General features: G+C 38.5%; 1 protein-coding gene across 5 annotated transcripts in view; it reads left to right on the top strand.

Moving 5' to 3' along the window:
• The window catches only part of becn1 (beclin 1, autophagy related), a 31,759-nt gene extending 12,630 nt beyond the window's left edge, over positions 1 to 19,129 (top strand). For 2 of the 5 annotated variants that reach the window (XM_059956499.1, XM_059956498.1), the window contains exons 7-12: positions 6,991 to 7,185; positions 8,323 to 8,469; positions 10,273 to 10,422; positions 11,965 to 12,025; positions 13,217 to 13,359; positions 16,886 to 19,129. In XM_059956499.1, coding sequence (XP_059812482.1) covers positions 6,991 to 7,185; positions 8,323 to 8,469; positions 10,273 to 10,422; positions 11,965 to 12,025; positions 13,217 to 13,359; positions 16,886 to 17,054 — 865 coding nt within the window. In that variant the 3' untranslated portion in view covers positions 17,055 to 19,129. The remainder of the gene's footprint in view (positions 1 to 6,990; positions 7,186 to 8,322; positions 8,470 to 10,272; positions 10,423 to 11,964; positions 12,026 to 13,216; positions 13,360 to 16,885) is intronic. The other 3 variants (XM_059956502.1, XM_059956500.1, XM_059956503.1) reach the window with 3 other exon arrangements.
• The last annotated feature ends 861 nt before the right edge of the window (positions 19,130 to 19,990 follow it).

Genomic DNA, 19,990 nt, shown 5'->3' with positions numbered 1-19,990 from the left:
GAAGGGTGCAAGGTTGCCCATGTCCCCCTCCCCTGGGAGAATTACAAACCGTTACTGTTGCCAGGCTGCTAATGAGAGAGAAGGAGATGGAACAAAAACATACTTGGACTGGAACATTTGCTTCAGATAAGGGAGAGATAACACAGGGAGGAAGAGACTTGTTGTTCCACCATATTATGACTCCTGTGAGACTTATGGCTCCAGGGAGGGCTGTTTACTTGGTACTATTCTGTTCATTCAAATTCCTCAGTGGACAGCCGGAGTGGGCTGGTTTGATGGGCTAAGCCATTCAAAACTGATTGACACCGGGGACTTCCGGTAAGATGGCGATTGCTTAGCTGCTCCGAACTTTTGTTCCGTTACTGTCGCTATCTTTGCGCTAAATGTCTCCATTTTTTAAACCTTAGTCGGGAACTTTTTCGGTACTTCTTACTTGCCTGTGAACACCTCTAACTTACAATGTCAGCAAGAGCTCTAAATCCAGGAGCAAGGAAGCTCCGGCTCTCTCAGACGAGACCCTGACTGCGCTCGGTCAGCTCCGAGACGAAATTTTAAAGGAATTCAAAACCGCTTTCAAACAGTTGGTCAAGATTGATCAAATCAACGACAAGGTGGGCAAGCATGCCCAACACTTATCTCGCATCGATTCGACTTCTGAAGATTTAGAAAGTCGTGTTCGATACTTGGAGACTCTGTTCCAGCTTGGAGGAAAAGTGTAACAAACTCCTTTTCAAAACGGTGGATCTCAAAAATCGCAGCAGACGCTGCAATCTTAGAATTCTTGGATTGCCAGAGGCCACCGAACAGGGATCAACAGTGAAGTTTTTCGCCGAGTTTCTCTGTGAGATATTCGGGAAAGATTTGCTTCCGAACCCGCCTGAGCTCGAACGGGGACGTCGGGTCCATGTTCCCGCCGGAATTCTGGGCAACCGCCCGCGACCAGTAATCTTGTGCTTCCATCAATACCAGGTAAAACACCGTCTGATCGTAGAGGCACGTCGCAGAGGTTCTTTTATTTTCCAGGATACAACCATTCGCTTTGTGGAAGATTTTGCACCCCAGACCTTAAAGATGCGCGCTGAGTTTAAAGGCGCAATGAAAGTGCTTTTTGGTCGTGGCTTTAAACCTTCGCTTCGTTCCCCTGCTGATCTACGAATCAAACTTAACACTGGGAAATACAAATGGTTTAAGTCAGCCAAGGAAGCTGAAGCATTTGTGGCAAGTCTTCCGGCTATCCAGTCATCTTCGGAACCCGATCAGACCTCCTAAAATGGTGGATAAGTACTTCTCGTAGTAAAATTACTTTTTCTGGACTCAGACTTTACTTGAATCATTCAGACATTATTCATCGAAACTCTAAGGGCTGCTGACAATCTCTCCCTGGATTTGGTGTGTGTGAAACCTATCTTTTATTGTTGTACAACTTTATCTACAGAGTTCTACAACCGACTTTAACTTGTTTTGGAGGTTTGAAGTCTTCCGAGAAGGCCTTCCTGTTTGTTAGTTCACGGTTTAATTGCTGATCTAGTTTTCCTTCTTTTTATATTTATTTATTTTATTATACTTTTTTCTTTTTTTCACCCCTTTTTTCTAATTTCTGAATTTTTTTCTCTTCTCTGTAAATGGTTGATAAATACTCGTCTTGAATTTATAATTTTCCCCTTCCTCTCTTTTTTTATCCCTTTTTTTCCTTTCTCTTACTTTATTCTTCTATAATTTTTTCACTGGCAGGTTAGTTTTGGTCCTCTTCCGATTTTCTCTGTATTAAGTTTTATATTCCTGCAGAAGGTGTTCTAATCTGTAGTTATGTTTTTTTAGTGCATAAACTAGTTACTATTTATTATAGTATTTATACGGAACTGCTGTTAATGACACAGATCTGGAAGTTGTATTTGGGTTAATTTTTTTGGTAGAGCTAGCTACTTGTTTTGGTAGCCGTCTAGTTTTGGGTTGTGTGGGTGGGATGAGTTTTCTAGTTCCAACATCACTCACTGTATATATTATATTTCTTTATAGCTCAGGACATGTATATGTGTTGATTTTACGAATCTATGTTTACATCTCTGCTCCCAGACTACTATTGTACTGCTTGACTTTTTATATGCCTTCTGCCTTTTATGCATTAGTAATCGATAATGGCTAGTGCACTTAAATTCGTGAGCTGGAATGTAAAGGGATTGAATCACCCTGTTAAAAGGAGGAAGGTATTCTCACATATCAAACAACTCAAAGCTGACATTGCTTTCCTTCAAGAAACTCATATTCGTTGTTCTGATAACTCCCGGCTTTTGTCAAGGTGGGCAGGTCAACATTTTCATTCATCCTTTACCGCTAAAGCTAGGGGAGTCTCCATTCTTATTAACTCAAATATTCCTTTTGAACTCCATAATAAAATATCTGATATAAATGGCTGTTTTATTATTGTTTCTGGTAAACTATATAACACTAAAGTTGCACTAGCAAACCTGTATGCCCCCAACTTTGATGATGTTAATTTTTTTGAACAGTTTTTTTCCTCACTACCAGACTTAAACTCATACTCTCTTATACTGGGTGGTGACTTTAATTGTTGTTTAGATCCCAATTTGGATCGATCGTCCTCTGTTACTAGACCACCTACTAAATCTGCCTTAGCTATCCAATCGTTTCTCTCTAATTATGGTATCTCTGATATATGGCGTTTCTTCCATCCTACGGAGAGAGATTATTCTTTTTTCTCACATGTTCACCATACCTTCACTAGAATTGATTATTTCTTACTCGATAACCAACTTATTCCATTTGCCCACTCTTGTGACTATCAGAGTATACTGATCTCTGACCATGCCCCAATTACTCTCTCTCTGAATTTGCCTGGTCTCCCTCAGAGGAATAAACACTGGCGGTTTGATTCAACTTTACTATCGGATGATGATTTTTTAAAATTTATTAAGGATCAGATAACCTTTTATTTTAACACTAATACATCACCTGAAGTACCATCCCAGATTGTCTGGAATGCCATGAAAGCATATCTGAGGGGGCAAATAATCTCTTACACAGCAAATCTCAACAGAAGGTCCCGTGCAGATCGATTAGACCTCATTAACCAGATTAAGGAATTGGATCAAATATATGCCCAAACTAAGAACCCTGAATTATACAAGAAGCATGTTGAACTCCAAACTAAATTTAACCTTCTGTCCACTCAACCTGTTGAATGCCAACTTCTCGAAAGCAAGAGTCGCTTTTACATTCATGGGGATAAGTCTGGTAAATTTCTAGCCAATCAGCTGAGGCGTTCCAAAGCCAAACAACATATTACAAAGATCCGGAAGGAGAACAGAGACTTTACATTGGATCATTTAGAAATTAATGACGCATTTAAAAATTTTTATTCTCTGCTTTATTCCTCTGAATCTCTGAATGACAATATCTCTGTTGATCAATTTTTACAGAATCTGAATATCCCCTCACTTTCATCTGATTTCAAAGCCAAACTCAATGTGCCTATGTCATTAGAAGAAATATCTACTGCAATTTCTGCACTGTCCTCAGGGAGATCTCCTGGACCTGATGGGTTCCCTGTAGAATTTTATAAATCATTCTCTTCTCTTCTTTCTCCTCAGTTACTTTCAGTATTATCTGACTTGTTTAATTACGGCAAATTGCCACCCTCTTTCAGTGAGGCATCTATTATTCTTCTTTTAAAAAAGGGCAAAGACCCAACAGAGTGCTCCTCGTATAGGCTGATCTCTCTGCTCAATGTTGATGTAAAGATCTTAGCTAAAGTTTTGGCTCATAGATTAGAAACCGTCATTCCCTCCATTATCTCTGATGACCAAACAGGCTTTATTAAAAACTGTTTCCCTTTTTTTAACATTCGGCGTATATTTAATATCTTATACTCACCTCCAACTGGGATTCCTGAATGTGTTATTTCCCTCGATGCGGAGAAAGCATTTGATCGTATAGAGTGGAACTACCTTTTTGCAGTTTTAGAAAAATTTGACCTTGGCCAAGGTTTCATCTCTTGGATCCAATTGCTGTACCTGTGTCCTACTGCCTCTGTCTTAACCAATTTTCAGAAATCCCAAGTATTTAATCTCAAACATGGCACCCGCCAGGGATGCCCCTTAAGTCCCTTTCTCTTTGATTTGGCTATGGAACCTCTGGCGATAGCATTTCGAAACTGCCCTGAATTGACTGGGATTTGGAGAGGGGGTGTTGAGCATAAAGTTTCTCTCTATGCTGATGACTTATTACTCTTTCTCTCAAATCCGTCTACATCCTTACCTCTAATGTTTTCACTTCTTGACCAGTTTAGCCAGATCTCTGGCTATAAACTTAATTTACATAAGAGTGAACTTCTCCCAATTAATAAAGAAGCACAAGAACTAACATTTCATGATCTCCCTTTTAAAGTAGTCCATAATCAATTTACTTATCTTGGAATTACAGTCACAAGGAAGTTTAAAGATCTCTTTCGTGAAAACTTTACCAATCTTTCATATGCTATAAAACAGAGTCTGGAACAATGGTCACCTCTATCTGTGTCTTTGGTAGGTCGTATTAATGTTGTTAAAATGTATGTTCTCCCCAAATTTTTATACCTATTTCAATCTATCCCAATTTTTATTCCTAAATCTTTTTTTGATTCCTTAGACTCTATTATTTTGTCATATCTGTGGCAGAATAAGCGCTCTAGAATTAATAAAATCCATCTCCAAAAATCTAAAAAAGAGGGTGGCATGACTTTACCTAACTTTCATTTATATTATTGGGCAGCTAATATACGTTGTGCTACCTTCTGGTCTTTTTTCCATGGCCAACCCGAATGCCCTAACTGGGTGGCGATGGAGCTGAGCTCCACTAAAGAATTATCTATCTCTGCACTTCTTGGCTCTGCACTCCCTAGTAGTCTGCCCAGATCAATAGCTAATCCTCTTGTTAGACACACTTTGCATATATGGGCTCAGATCAGGAAATGCTACGGTTTCCAGGGGTTTTCCGTTTCCAGCCCTATTGCTTATAATCTTTTTTTTTACCGACTACATACGATTCAGCATTCCAGGTTTTGTATAGGAAGGGCATTAGACATTTTGAAGATCTTTTCATTGATAATCGCTTCGCTTCTTTTCCAGCAGCTCTCTGTTAAGTTCAATCTGCCCAATGCTCATTTTTTCAGATATCTCCAAATCCGACACTTTATTGCTCCTTTAATTCCTAACTTTCCTGAAATGCCTGCGAAAAATGCTATGGACCTATTTCTTTCCATGAATCCACTAGGTAAAGGCTTAATATCAATCATCCGAGATAAACTAGCAGCCTTACGACGGGCCCCCATGGATAAAATCAAAATGGCCTGGGAGCAGGATTTAAATATCTCCTTATCTGAGGAGAGCTGGGATTCAGTTCTCAAATCGGTTAACTCAACCTCTTTGTGCTCGCCACTGCCTTTTACAGTTTAAGATTGTTCATAGAGCCCATTTGTCTAAATCTAAACTATTTTGATTCTACCCTAGCGTTAGTCCGCTCTGTGATAAATGCAAGAGGGGCGTGGCCTCTCTCATCCATATGTACTGGTTCTGTCCTAGCTTGGAGAAATTCTGGAAAGATGTCTTCACTACGTTATCGTGTATTCTGAATCAGCACCTAGAACCAAACCCCTTAATTGCTCTGTTTGGTTTTTGGGGCGAGACAGATTTATGTCTGGGTCCGACCAAATGCCGAATATTATCCTATGCCTCTCTCCTGGCTAGACGCTTGATCCTCCTCAGATGGAGAGATGTTGTCCCGCCCACTCATGCTCAATGGCTTAACAACATCATGGCCTGTTTGGACCTCGAAAAAATTCATTATTCAGTTCTCAATTCGGATCTAAAGTTCCATAAGGTCTGGGGACCTTTTATCAAGTACTTTCATAACCTTCCTCTTGACTAGGGTTTTTTTTTCTTTTCAGTCCCTTGCTTTCAGCTCCTTTTTTTTTCTGGTAGAAGGCATTATTACCCTCTGTTGCTGAGTGTATTCACAGTCTGGGAGTTTGGCTGTCCTGACTTATACTGTCTATATTGTGTTGTGGTTGGTCTGGAGTTGCTGTTGTTTTTTTCTTGTGTTGTGGGGCTTGGGGAGGACACTAAGCTTACTTGTCTTTAATTCAGGTGCTTTTTTTTTGCTAAATTCTCTTCCTTTGTAGCATATTGTTATTGTATGCTTAATTTTGCACTCTTTTAATGTTCCTCATTGGGATTTGGGGTTTTTAATTTGTAAAATGTTTTGAAAAACTAATAAAAAAATATTAAAAAAAAACTGATTGACACCTGAGACCCTGTGAGTAGGGATAAAAGAGAGGTCTGAGGAGACACCTCTCAGACACACCAAGAGGTGTACCAGGAGACACACTAGTGAGTACTGCTTAAGTGTTGGAACCCACGAGAAAGTGTGGGGCATCGGAGACCGAACGAAGGATCGGTCAATTTTAACTCAGTGTTTATAGCGAGGCGGTTGGGGGCTTGTGTGTGTGTCCACCCTTGCCTGGGTGACGAGTCCAGCATAGAAGAATGGTCCAGCTAAAGGCGAGAGGGGTCATACCTGAATGGCCACAACAACACATCGACAGATCAAGAATGTGAAGGAAGGTTTGACTGGCTGTCACTGTTTGCTTGCTCTCTCTCTCCAACAATTACAACACATCGACCAACAACTACCTCAGCCTGTATGAACTGAACTGAACTTTATATTCACATATGACAATTCATTATCCCCTAGACATCGATAGAGCTTGTTTATTATTGATTATTATTATTATACCCACACTTTTGGGTTTAGTATTGCTAATGTGTATTATCTGTATATTTGCACTGTTGATATTGATTTGTATATTTTACTAATAAACACTGTTTGGAAAATAGTACCAGACTCCAACGGATACTTCTACCTTTGCTGGTAAGCCACCCAGTTACGGGGTACGTAACACAGCTAAAAAGAGTGATTAAAGTGTTCTTGGTTTAGGAACTGTTTAGAGATCCTTCAGCAAATGAGTCAGGAAGATGAAGAGCAGCTTCTGGAAAAGCTAAAAATGCTGAACTCTGAAGAGGACCATCTAATCCAGGAACTTGGAAATGTAGAAGAGAAACGGAAGAAAGTAGCAGATGATTTGGCCAAGGTTAGAGCAGAGACTGACAGACTCAATCAGGAGGAAGCCCAGTGAGTAAACAACTATCAATTGAATCGTTTCTGTCTGATAGTCTGTAAATTTACTACTGCTTAATAGAAGTACACATGAAACTCTCCTTCCTTATCTGGGTTCTTGAATCTTGTACCAAATATTAAAGAGAAAATAGAAGCAAAACTTTACATGAAGTAGCATGTTTAAACAATGATCTTACTTCCCTTTCTCCAAGACCTCTAGTCAAAAGGCTAGATTAGGATGGCATGGCAGTGTCGTGGTTAGTTTAACAATTTTCCAGCACCAGCAACCCACATTTAATTCCACACAGGTCTACGTACGTTCTCCGTGTGATCACATGGTTTCCTTTAGATGCTCCAGTTCCCTCCCACATTCCAAAGACATACGAGTTTGTAGGTTAACTGGTGGCATAGGCTCATTGAGCCAGCAGGACTTGTTACCATGTTGTATCTCTGAGTTTAAAAAAATTGTTCAATAAATTGATGGTAATTTAAATGAATGACATATTTCTCATTAATACTAGTGCAGATGGAGCCAACAATGGACTTGGTGAAGAAGAAAGGCTTAAGGATATTGAATGCTACTTTTGTCATGTTATATAAATTTTGAAGCAGTTCAGAATTTTATTTCAGTTCTCCTTTTCCTGTAAGCCAGAAACTTATCTGCATTTCAGAACAAAATTATGAGTTGTAAATTAAAAACACAGATCCTCCCCACCTTATGAACACCCGACTTGTGTAGCGACCATACATGTGAGCAAGCTGTTAGGAGACCAGTGGTATGGATTTGCCTACTGCTGCAGGGCTGCAAGCATCTTCTGCTACCTGGGAATTCGGTATACGGTCGCACTTCTGACTTGTGAACTATCTGAGTTACAAACAGTTTACAGGAATGGAACCCTGACATAACCTGGGGATTGCCTGAATGAGAATTCAGAAGAATGAACCTGCTCCAGCATTTACTTTGCTGATTTACATCTATTGGTTCCTGCTGTTTCTAAAAAAAAATTAGTGCAAATTTTTTTTTTGGCACCCCTTCAGTAAACTTTGTTACACTAAGGTTTTTGTTTTCGTATATCTGTAACTTGTGTAAACAAAAGTCATTGCTGACTATGACCATTCTAAGATTAACAGCACATTTTGCTTGTGTAAAAGGTACCAGAGAGAGTACTCTGAATTCAAAAGACAACAGCTGGAGCTTGACGATGAGTTAAAGAGTGTTGACAATCAAATGCGATATGCTCAAATTCAGCTCGACAAACTCAAGAAAACCAATGTTTTCAATGCTACATTCCACATATGGTGAGAACCAGTCACCTTGTATCTGTATTAAACTGATCAGCTTTTATTGTTGTTGTTGTCATCAGTGGATTTTTGTGTTAATGAACATGTTAAGGTGATGTTCTAATCAATTAATGATTTAAATTTGAGATGCTAATAAGTCTATAATGATGGACTGGTGTCACCTAAGAAGCAGTTATTAATGCTGTGACAGGATGTAAATTTATTCTCATTGCTGTCTTGCTTCTGGATTCTTATACCTGTTGTTTTGTATTCACTGAAAGCTTATTCAGAAACCATGGAACATAGGGGGTAATGTTTTTGAAATGTAAACAAAGTGGGTTTCCATTTTTAATTAGTGAGGATGGGTTTGGAATTAAGTAAACTGAGGTTTGTTTTTCCCTGCTATACAACAATGCTTACAAAAATAAAAATGTGAACAATTTATACTGGCCTAACCCCACTTAATTGCTCATGCGGGTGTAACTAGTGGTGCGGGTTCAATGGGCTGGAAGGGCCAGTTACTGTGTTGTATCTCTGAATAATAATAAATAAGAAGTGGGATCTACAACAGCCATCGTAACAATACGATGTGACCTCTGGGTGTAGGATTTGTTCCAGGATTATAAATGTGCAAGAATATTTTTTCTTTTTGTAAATATGCAGGAGTTTTTTCTAAGGGATTGTTAGCATTGGAATATTCAAGACAGTACAGTAAGGAGTTTCAACTGTAGCCCATAGTCTCTACCACTTGACTCATCCTCAGCAATTTACATGTTTGTATTTAAATTTACTGTCTTTCTTTCTTGGTCTTAGTCATTACAGTCATTGCTTTGTGTTAAATGTGGGTTCTCAAGAGTACTGAAAGCATTGATTATGAATGTAATGAATGAAAAGGCATTGCATGTTTTATTCTTGTAAATGTTTTTATTATGAAGTTTATTCTGATATTTATATATACATATATATATAAAAAAAAATACTGTCCCTTCTAACTGTCCTGTGGGGACATGCCTTATTGTTGTCAAAAGCAGCTTCTGTTCTGATTAGTTTAGAAGATGCAGCTGCTTTTACCATTGGTGTCCAGTTTCAAGTATTCTGGATTTATAAACTAGCACGTGGAAGGGGTTTGCTCTCTTCTTCCTTTGTTTAAGACAAGACCATTGGGAAGGTGTGCTCTGCATGCACTTTTAACTTAAGTATGTTTGTTGAATGTACGTATGTTGATTATTCAGCTTTGTAGTTTCTGTAACTTGGGGAACATGAATGTTCGAATTTTTATGTTTATAAATAAATGATTAATATACTTATTCACAGAGAGTGCTTTCTGTATCACTCGCCAGACCTACAATCCTCATTGAACATTACACTGATAACACATAAAACTCTTTGTAAACTTCATCCAGTCCATTATCAAATTGCTCTTTGCCCACGACACTTGGTTGATTCTGATTCCCTGTGTGAAAGGTACAGGGAATGTGTCACTTTTTAAGTTGTTGTTGCTAATTTTGTGTGTAAGTTTGATGTGATATTAGAAAGGACATTATAATTAACATTTTCATTGTATGCATATCACATCTTTAGTTATGTTCATTTACCAAAGTTAAATCTTGAGCTTCACTAGCTAAGTTATAACAGACCAGATTGAAAACTATTTGTCACACCTGAATCTTGTAGTTGTGACCTGAAATAGACTGTTCATTCCCCTCCAAAGACATTGCCTGACTTGCTGAGTTCCTCCAGCATTTTGTGTGATTTGCCTTGTATTGTTTGTGCATTTTTATTTTGATGAAGTTTTTCATTACTGAGCAATTTGAATTACAGGCACAGTGGACAGTTTGGCACTATCAATAACTTCAGACTAGGGCGTCTACCAAGTGTTCCTGTTGAGTGGAATGAGATTAATGCAGCTTGGGGACAGACTGTGCTACTTCTGCATTCACTGGCTAACAAGATGGAACTTCGATTTCAAAGGTGCATTCTGAAACTGCATTTGGTGTGTGAAACTTATTACAAATCTTCAAGTGAGCTGGTTTAAGTACTCTAAATGATAAGAACCTTAAAAGCTAGATGAGCAATTCATTACAGAAGTAAGGACAAAATTGTCTGTGTTTTAATAATTTCAAATAGAAGGAAGAAATTTTAGGGAAAGAGTATTTCCTTCAGCATACATTAACACAATATAAATATATATTCATCACTTAGGACATGCCCTCCTCTCATTGGTACGATAGGGGAGGAGGTACAGAAGCCTTAAGGCACAAATTCAATGATTCAGAATAGCTTCTTCCTCTCTGCCATTAGATTTCTGAATGCACATTGAACCCATGAGCATTACCTCACTACTTTTTTTTCCCTCTTTTTCCATGTATTACATAGTTGTACCACAATGATAGGCAATGGGTTGCAGATATATTTCAAGTTTGGGGAGATCTGAGATGTCACCTAAGATGCCTGCAACTTTCTACAGATGTATTGTGGGAGAGTATTCTAACTGGTTGCATCACAGTCTGGTACCGGGGGGGGGTGGTCACTGCACAGGATCGAAATAAGCTGCAGAAAGTTGTAAACTCAATTAACTCAATCATGGCCACTAGCCTTCCCAGCATCTTCAAGGAGCAATATCTCAAAAAGGCTGCATCCATCATTAAGGACCTCCATCACCTAGGACATGCCCCTCTCATTGCTACGATCAGGGAGGAGATACAGAAGGCACACATTTCAACAATACTGGAATCGCTTCTTCCTCTCTGCCATCAGATTTCTGAATGCACATTGAACCCATGAACACTGCCTCACTACTTTCTTTTTCCCCCTCTTTGCACTGCTTATTTCTGATATGAACTGCATGAATAAGAAAGAGTTAGCCAAAGCCAGGTCTAGTACTGCATTCTATTTCAACTAAAATTTTTACCTAATGGAGCTGATGCAGGACAGTTCTTGGTGAGGACATTCCTTTTCTAGTTTGTCCTCAACTAGAACCTAATTAGCAGCTCCTGTTCTGAATGTGACTGGTAAAAAATTGGCAGAGATGGTGCTTCTTGGATTTGTAAACCTTTAGTGAACATCAATACATGAGCTCTGAGTACCCTATATATTGTTCAGTCCATGTTCACGGGTTTGGAAAACAAAAGGCCCAAAATAGGAATATAATCATTAAGAGCCATGCATTTTAAAGTTGAGACAGTACTAGGTTGTATTGGCTTTGCAGATTTTTCTTCATATTCAGTTATTCCAACAGGGCTTGCTGTCAGCTATCTCATCATTGTACTTTGGAAAATTGCTATTAACAATTGATGACATTCCCCCCCCCCCCCCCCCCCGCACATTGTATGCTCTATCAGAGAAGCAAGAAAGTGTTGGTGATACTTTTTGATGTCGAGAGTTTTCTTAGAAGATTGACTGCAAGGAACATAACAGTTTACTATAAAATTGTATGGAACTTGTCTGAAAATGCAATTTCTTAAAAAAAAGTGTACAAACCTTTTTTATTTATTAGGTGTTTCTATTTTGTAGGTATCGCCTAGTTCCTTATGGCAATCATTCATACCTGGAATCACTTACAGACAGAACCAAGGTCTGTATCTTGGTAGTAAAATAATCCTTGCTGAGTTAACGAAAATTACTTTGACCATATTTTTGTTTTCTGCTAATAAACCCGATTTAAAGGTTGTAATCTGAAAATAGAATGATGTGCTTAAAGAGAAATAATTTTCAAAAAATTGTAAGTTTTGAAAAGTAACCAGGTTTCAAATGTTACTGCTTTAAAATAATGGGTTAGATACTTTCTCTTGAGAAAAGAGTTAAAGTCCACTGTCAACATGATACTAACATGACTATAAATTAAATGAATTTGGGAACATCTCATACCTCATTTGGGGTCAATGTCTGAAGCACTAATTTAATTTCATTAGAATGATTTTATGTCTTGCAATTAAGCTGACTGCATGTGTATGTGTGAGTGACGAGACGTTTTAGCATGTGATGTAACTGTTACAATTGGAAACATTTGACTCCCATTATTGGTCTTTCTTCATGTCATCATTTTTGCTGGTTATAAATGGATAATTAGCTATTTTCACAGAAAAGGGTATTGCAAGCATTGGCTTATATGATACACTTTGGTAAATGATCAGAAATAAGATTATGGTAGCTAGATGCAAAGTTTATACACGAGTCTAATGGAGTGATGGATGCAAGTTTGCATTTTCTTATCCCACAATCTTTCCAGTTCAGCAGTGTCATTTGGGGAGGAACTAAAGAGAGATCACTTATAGGCTGTCTCTAGGAGTGAAAGGGTTCTACTTTCAGATGCCTTTAAGTTATTGTGATCCGTAAGTTAGAAAATGCACAAAAATCACTTTAAGAAAACCTTCATGGTACTGTAATGATTGGCACCAAAAGCATACAATACTGATGAGAACAAACAATTGACAGAAGTGAAGGAGGGAAACTAGTTCTGTCCTTTGTAGGAGCAAACTGATGTCAGACTTTTGAATTGAAAAACATTATGACAGCTTGCCTGTATGTACGGATGTCTGTAATCTGGGGATGGCCTTTGTTACTTAATGGAAAGTGAAATCCTCAGTCCCCTTCTGTACTTTCCTCATTCTTGGTTGATAATAATTCCAGTAATAGAAGAACAGAGTGTTTAATCATTAAGTACAGAAGAAATCAAGCAAAGTACTCCTTGGCAGTGGGTGAGTGGGCGGAGGGAGCAAAGAATTTCTTTTTAGTGTTGTACCTAGAATTTAATTTTCTGTTTTAGGAGCTGCCCTTGTATTGTTCTGGGGGACTGCGATTCTTCTGGGATAATAAATTTGATCATGCTATGGTGGCTTTTCTGGACTGTGTACAACAATTTAAGGAAGAGGTCGAAAGAGGTGACACTGGCTTCTGTTTACCATACAGGTATTTAGATCGGTTCACTAGTCAAATCTAATTCTAGTCAAAAATCATGTAAAACTTCCATTCAAATGGCTTTATCAGTAGCAAAGTGTGCCTTCATTAAATTTACCGATTTAGAAAACAAAATAGGAACCAGTGTTCAATAAGTGTGTGTTATGTTTCTCCTTTTGTTCTGGATGTTGTCACCTGGGAGTGACAACACACAGAACAGAAACAAAGCCCTGTGTTGCATAATGAGTCAGATGCTTTCTTCTTGAATTTAATGCACACTGCAGCATAATCCATTTCCAAAAACACTTTCATCCCCAAGGTAACGAAAACACAATCTACTGATTCCAAGTAATTTCCTGTAAGAGATATTTTGGTTTCCATTACGATTGATTTTTGTAATCCTCCTTGTATTGTGACTGTATTAGGGTACTTGTAGTCAAAAATCAGCATGCTTTTTTTTAAGTATGAAGAATCAAAAATGTCAGTTTGTCTGCAGTTCTTATGAACTCTGCATATGTTTCAATATATAAACATTATGCTTGCTACAATGCAATTAGTTCTTGAGTGTATGAAATGAAGTCAAATGAGGATGATTTAAAAACCTCAGTTAAAATGCTTAATAGATTTTGTATAAATGCATGGATGCAGTTTTATAGCTACAGTTAATGACCAATATGTTGGCCATTAAGGGTTTTGTCATCCTTGTTACCCATAAGTCATAGAACATTACAGCATAGTATAGGCCTTTCGGCCGACAATATTGTGTTGACCTTTTAGTCTACTCATTCTAACCCTTCCCTCTTATATAGCCCTCCATTTTCTATCATTCATGTGCCTACTTAAGAGGTTCTTGTATGGCCCTAATGTAGCTACCTCAACTACCACCCCAGCAGGGCATTTCACACACTCACCACTTACCTCTATTCACCTTAAAATTATGACCCCTCATTAGCTATTTCTGCCCTGAGGAAAAGGTCTCTACCCACTCAATCTATGCCTCTTTATCTTGTACACTTATCCTGTACATCTCTATCAAGTCGCCTCTCATCCTCCTTTGCTCCTATGAGAAAAGCCCGAGCTTGCTCAATCTACCTTCATAAGGCATGTCCTCTAATTTAGGCAGCATCCTGGTAAATCTCGTTTGTACCCTTGCCAAAGCTACCGCAACTTGCGTTATTTTCTCTGAAGCGGCAGAGGCGGAGGAGTGATCTGATAGAAGTTTATAAGATTGAAAAGCATGGGTACAGTGGACAGACAGTATCTCTTTCCCAGGGTTGAAATGTCTAATACTAGAGGCATGCATTTCAGGTGGGGGGGGGGGGGGTGTTGTGATGGAAAATAACTGGCTCTTTGAGTCTCAACGGTAGAGGCCTGGACACACACAGTTTTAATAATAAGATTTATTTACAAGGGGAAGTTGGGTCAACACAAGCAACTACAATACACAGGAAGCGGTGTGGGGACAGGGTACAGTTACAGATACAAAGAACAAGGGAAAAGCACTACGACAGCTATCCCCCTTGACCTTGGATAGCTGCGGCTCCCTTACCAGGACAAACGATAGACCTTCCCAAACATAAACCAATGCACTTACCATCAATGAGGTGGTCTGTAAGAGAGACCGAGCCAGGCACAAGTCTCACCTTTCATAGCATGGGGCTGGGCGAGATAATCCAATTAAGGTGACCAATAATTTAGGTGTGCATTGATTAGTTGGGAGGGACCAAATGTTGATTGGCATGTGGTGTGTCCTCCGACCAGCCAGGTGGCAGTGCGTCCGTCACGTGGCCGGTATCTCTGGATACAGGGGGGTAATTTCAAACGAGATGTGAGGGGCAAATTTTTTAAGAGTTGGTGGGTGTCTAGAATGTGTTGCCTGGGGTGGTGATAGAGGTAAAACTATTAGAGACTTTTAAGAGACATTTGGATGCACATGAATGTGAGGAATGGCCATTATATAGGCAGAAGAGATTAGTTTAGATGGCCATTTGATTACTAATTGGTTCGGCACAACATTGTGGGCCAAAGGGCCTGTTCCTGTGCTGTTCTGTTCTAAATTACTATAATAAGGCAACCAAAATTTAATATAATATTCCAAGTGTTATCGAACCAGGGTTTTATAGAATTGGGTGGCTCTTGAACTCAATCCAACACACCATGCAACTGAACAACCCTACCAACTTGTGCAGCAACTTTTGAGGGATCTATGGATGTGAACCCCAAGATCCCTCTGCTCCTGCACAATGCTTCATATCCTATTAAACCTGTATTCTGCTGTCAAATTTGACCTTCCAAAGTAAATCATTTCACAAGGAGGAAAATTAATACATTTGCAGAGCATCTTGTACTATGATTAATTCACTACACCTGAGAGAAGTAATGACTTTCTCATTATCATGGATAGAGAATTGGTTAATGAATACAAAGCAGATTTGGGATACATGGATGTTTCTCTGGTTGGCAATCAGTGGTGAGCAGTGTGCCACAAGAGTTGGTGTGGGGCCTGCAATTGTTCATGGTATACATTAACTATCTGGAAGAGGGGTCTGTATGTAGTGGATCCAAGTTTGCTGATGACACCAAATTGAGTGGAAAAGCTAATTGTGCCGAGGATACAAAGAGTCTGCAGAGAGATATAGAAAGGTAAGTGAGTGTAATGGCCTGGTAGATGGAGTACAATGTTGGTAAATGCAAGCTATCTACTTTAGAAGGGAAATTGGATAACTGAAATGGTAAAAGATTGCAGCATGCTGCTGTGCAGGACTTGGGAGTGCTTGTGCATAAATCGCAAAGGTTGTTCTGCAGTTTCAGCAGGCTATCAAGAAGGCAAATGGAATGCTGGCCTTCATTGCTAGAGGGATTGAATTTAAGAGCAGGGAAGTTATGCTGCAACTGTATAGGGTACTGGTGAGGCCACACCTGGAGTACTGTGTGCAGTTCTGGTTTTGGAGGCGGTGCAGTGGAAGTTCAAGTTGATTCCAGAGGTGAGGGGGTTAGACTGAGGGGAGATTGTCGCCTAGGACTGTACTAGCTGGAATTCAGAAGGATGAGAGGAGATCTTATAGAAAACTATAAAATTATGAAAGGGATAGGTAAGAAAGGCAGCAAAGTTTTGTTTCCACTGGTAGGTGAGACAAGAACTAGGGGACGTAGCCTCAAGATTCAGGGGAGTAAATTTAGGACTGATGAGGAGGAACTTATTTTTCCAAAGAGTGGCAAATCTGTGGAATTCTCTGCCCAATGAAGCAGTGGAGGCTACCTCAGTAAATATATTTAAGAGGCTGGATAGATTTTTGCATAGTAGAAGAATTAAGGGTTATGGGGGAAAAGGCAGAGAGGTGGAGATGAGTCCATGGTCAGATCAGCCATGATCTTATTGAATGGTGGAGCAGCCTCAACAAGCCAGATGGCCTACTCCTGCTCCTATTTCTTGTGTTCTTATGACTGAAATGAGCTCAGTCTAGTGAACAAATGTCATTGGGTTCAATAATGACAGTTACCTTTGTTTTCAGTTACTTTTGTTACTTTTCCAATATAGGATGGATGTGGAAAAAGGTAAGATTGAAGACACAGGAGGAAGTGGAGGATCTTATTCTATTAAAACTCAATTCAACTCTGAAGAACAGTGGACTAAAGCATTGAAGTTCATGCTTACCAATTTGAAATGGGGACTGGCCTGGGTATCTTCTCAATTCTACAATAGATGATTGCACACTATTTCCTTCTTGAATCTGCAATGGTTTTGCTGAATATTGTTTCTTAATTTAGCTGTCATTTTTGCTTGTAGAAAGCTATATGCTTTCCTAGAGGAATCATCCACATCATCAAATGTGGGGAGAAATTGGAGAACTGGCTAGCACAGTGGGTTTGTCTTTCATCTATGGACACTGTTCCAAATTAGATAGTTGAAACTGTTGGCTATTTGTATGAAATTTAGTTACTTTTAGTGTAGTTAAATAAGCCTGAGGCTGCATCCCAAAGCTGTACCCAGTTCTCTCATTACTGGCCACAGGGTGAGTGGTGTGAGACATTAAAACAAAAGAATATCACCTGCTGGGGTAGGGTTTTTTTTAATTCCGATGCAGGCATACCATCAGAGTGGAGACCTCTTCTCTGCACCCTTCCTGAGATTACTTAATGCTGAGACAACATTAAAATCACTTTTTTTTTTAAAAGCACAGAAATAGGGTAGGGTCAAAATAATTTGCTTTGTTGGTGAAATGTACAGCTAGATCTTTAGGGCATTATATACTGAATTAACATGTGCTGCACAAATGTAATAGTCTTCTATATGCATATGAAATGATTGGAAATAACTTTGTCTTTTGATAAATCAGTAGGATGGTATAAAAACATTGAGGACTAATACAAAAGCTTTTCTGTGCCAACCCACTTTTTGTGGTATGGTGTTTAGATTATGTTGGATTGATTTGATTAATTTCATAAATCATGTATGCTTTAATGTTGAGTCATTAAAAATGAAAAATGTTAGGCTCTTGGAAGCTATCACTCAACTGGACATATTGCTTTGTTACATCATGGGTTGGAATAATTACAAGAGAGTATAAAGAGTTTGGGAAAAGCCATTAAACACAAAAATAAGGTTGTCTGAACAATAAGTGAGATTGGTTCTGTTACAACTACCACCTCACACTTTCTCTTTAGTAATTATGTGTATATATTATAGTTTTATTTATAACAAATTAAGTTTAGTGTGTTGTGCTGCTGGTTGTAGAACATACACTGATGTCATGGCTGACTGGGCAGGATCCATTAATCAGTTGAGGCATGATGACATCCACACTAAAAGATTAAATTTACAATGTAATCATTGCATAAATTCCATAATCTATTCTGCAGTGGAATACTGTAAGATAGCAGTGGTTTTATAGTTTAAGAATATATTAAGCTTCTGTCAAAATAATTATTTCTGAGTAAAGGCTTGTTTACTTATCCATGCATAACCTGGTGTTCCATTTGAAATGGTGTAAATGGCTCCTTTTTGTATAAGGTGTCATAGAAAAACATCTTAAAGTTGACAGATTTAAGAAATTAAGTATGAATTTCCATATTGTAACATGCCTTTACAAAATTTCGATTGAAACTTTTGCAATTAATATCCTTACATTTTGAATATATTGAGTATAGTTTCAGCTCTACAATACATTTCATTTAATCTTTTACTTGCAGTGAATTGATTTCCAAATCTGTTAATGGCCCAGCTGTTTCTATGTCTATCTAATGTCCGTATAAATGGACTGGAGATTTGAGGAATTGAGAATACTGCTGTTAGGATGTTGGATATATCCATATATGACTAAAATCTACAGCTCCATACCATCTAAAGACTGATCTGGTAAAACAGACAATTTAATATAGACACATTCATAATTTAAAGTGACAAGTTTTTTTTGTTAAGGATGTGAACTACAATAAGATGTTTCTCCCATAAAGTGATATAACATGTAAGATGAAAAATTCAAGAGCTGAGAATTGATGTCTTTGGCAAGCTTTATATTCTTTAAATGCTAGCAGCTATAGTCATGTACTTTTGTGCTTCAGTAAGCATTAGTTTACAAAATGGAGAAGCAGCTGTTTTATGTAAAAAGCTTGAACTTTGCATAACCTTTGCAGCCTTTATGTTGCTGAATTTTCAGCTTTGAAACTGCAGCTTTGTGTAAATGTTCACAATATAAACTGGATAGGTGCAATGTATTACTGTATCTTAGTGCACTGTAATACAATGATGAAAGTTCACTTTCTGTAATAAAATGTACCCATAAACAAATTTTTTCTGGATTTATTACATATATTTGTATTTGGCTTTTTCCTGCTATGGTTATCCAGTACAAGTTTCCCCTGCTATTCAAAGGTAGAGCGTTCCCAGGAAATGGTTCGTAAGCTGGAATGTCATAAAGTGAAAAAGCAATTACCATTCATTTATATGGGGAAAACTTGTGAGCGTTCGCAGACCCAAAAAGTAACCTCCTAAATCATGCCAAATAACACAAAACCTAAAATAACAGTAACAAAGTAAAAGCAGGAATGATCTGATAAATACACAGCTTATATAAAGTAGGAATACTTTTCTGCAATCATTGCAGCGCTGTCCACCATAGCGAAAATCTCAAAGCGCTCTCGGCAGCACTCGCAGTAAAAAAAACACTTGGCGCAAACGCTCTTGGCAGAAGCACTCTTACCAGTATCCTTTAAGCCATGAAGCTGCCAAAATAAACAGCCTATATAAAGTAGAAATAATGTATGTACAGTGTAGTTTCACTTACTGGAATCAGAAAGACAGTGAGCACACTAATGATGGTGTGTTAGGCTGAGTTGTCAGTGGTTGGGGTGTCATCTCATTGTCATCTGTTTCCATCAGTGCCAGCAGGTCATCTTCTATGTCTGCCTGCTTAAATGTTGAAGGTTGAGGTTCATTGTCTGCTGTGGAAGGCTTGAAAAACGACAGTATGCTTGATTGCTTAGCCTCGCGCATTTTTTGTATCATACAGTTCTTTGTAAGCACTCAAACCATCCTACAAATATGCCCTAAACCTATGTACCCTTTCAAAATTAAAGTCATACTTTTCTGCAATCATCGCAGCGAAAATCTCGCAATTGCTTCACGTTCAGTTCCTGGACGACT

The sequence above is a fragment of the Hypanus sabinus genome, chromosome X1 (genome assembly GCF_030144855.1).
Source record: "Hypanus sabinus isolate sHypSab1 chromosome X1, sHypSab1.hap1, whole genome shotgun sequence".
Classification (NCBI taxonomy): domain Eukaryota; kingdom Metazoa; phylum Chordata; class Chondrichthyes; order Myliobatiformes; family Dasyatidae; genus Hypanus; species Hypanus sabinus.
The sequence above is the reverse complement of the archived record's forward strand: the minus strand, read 5'-3'. Positions and strand labels throughout refer to the sequence as shown.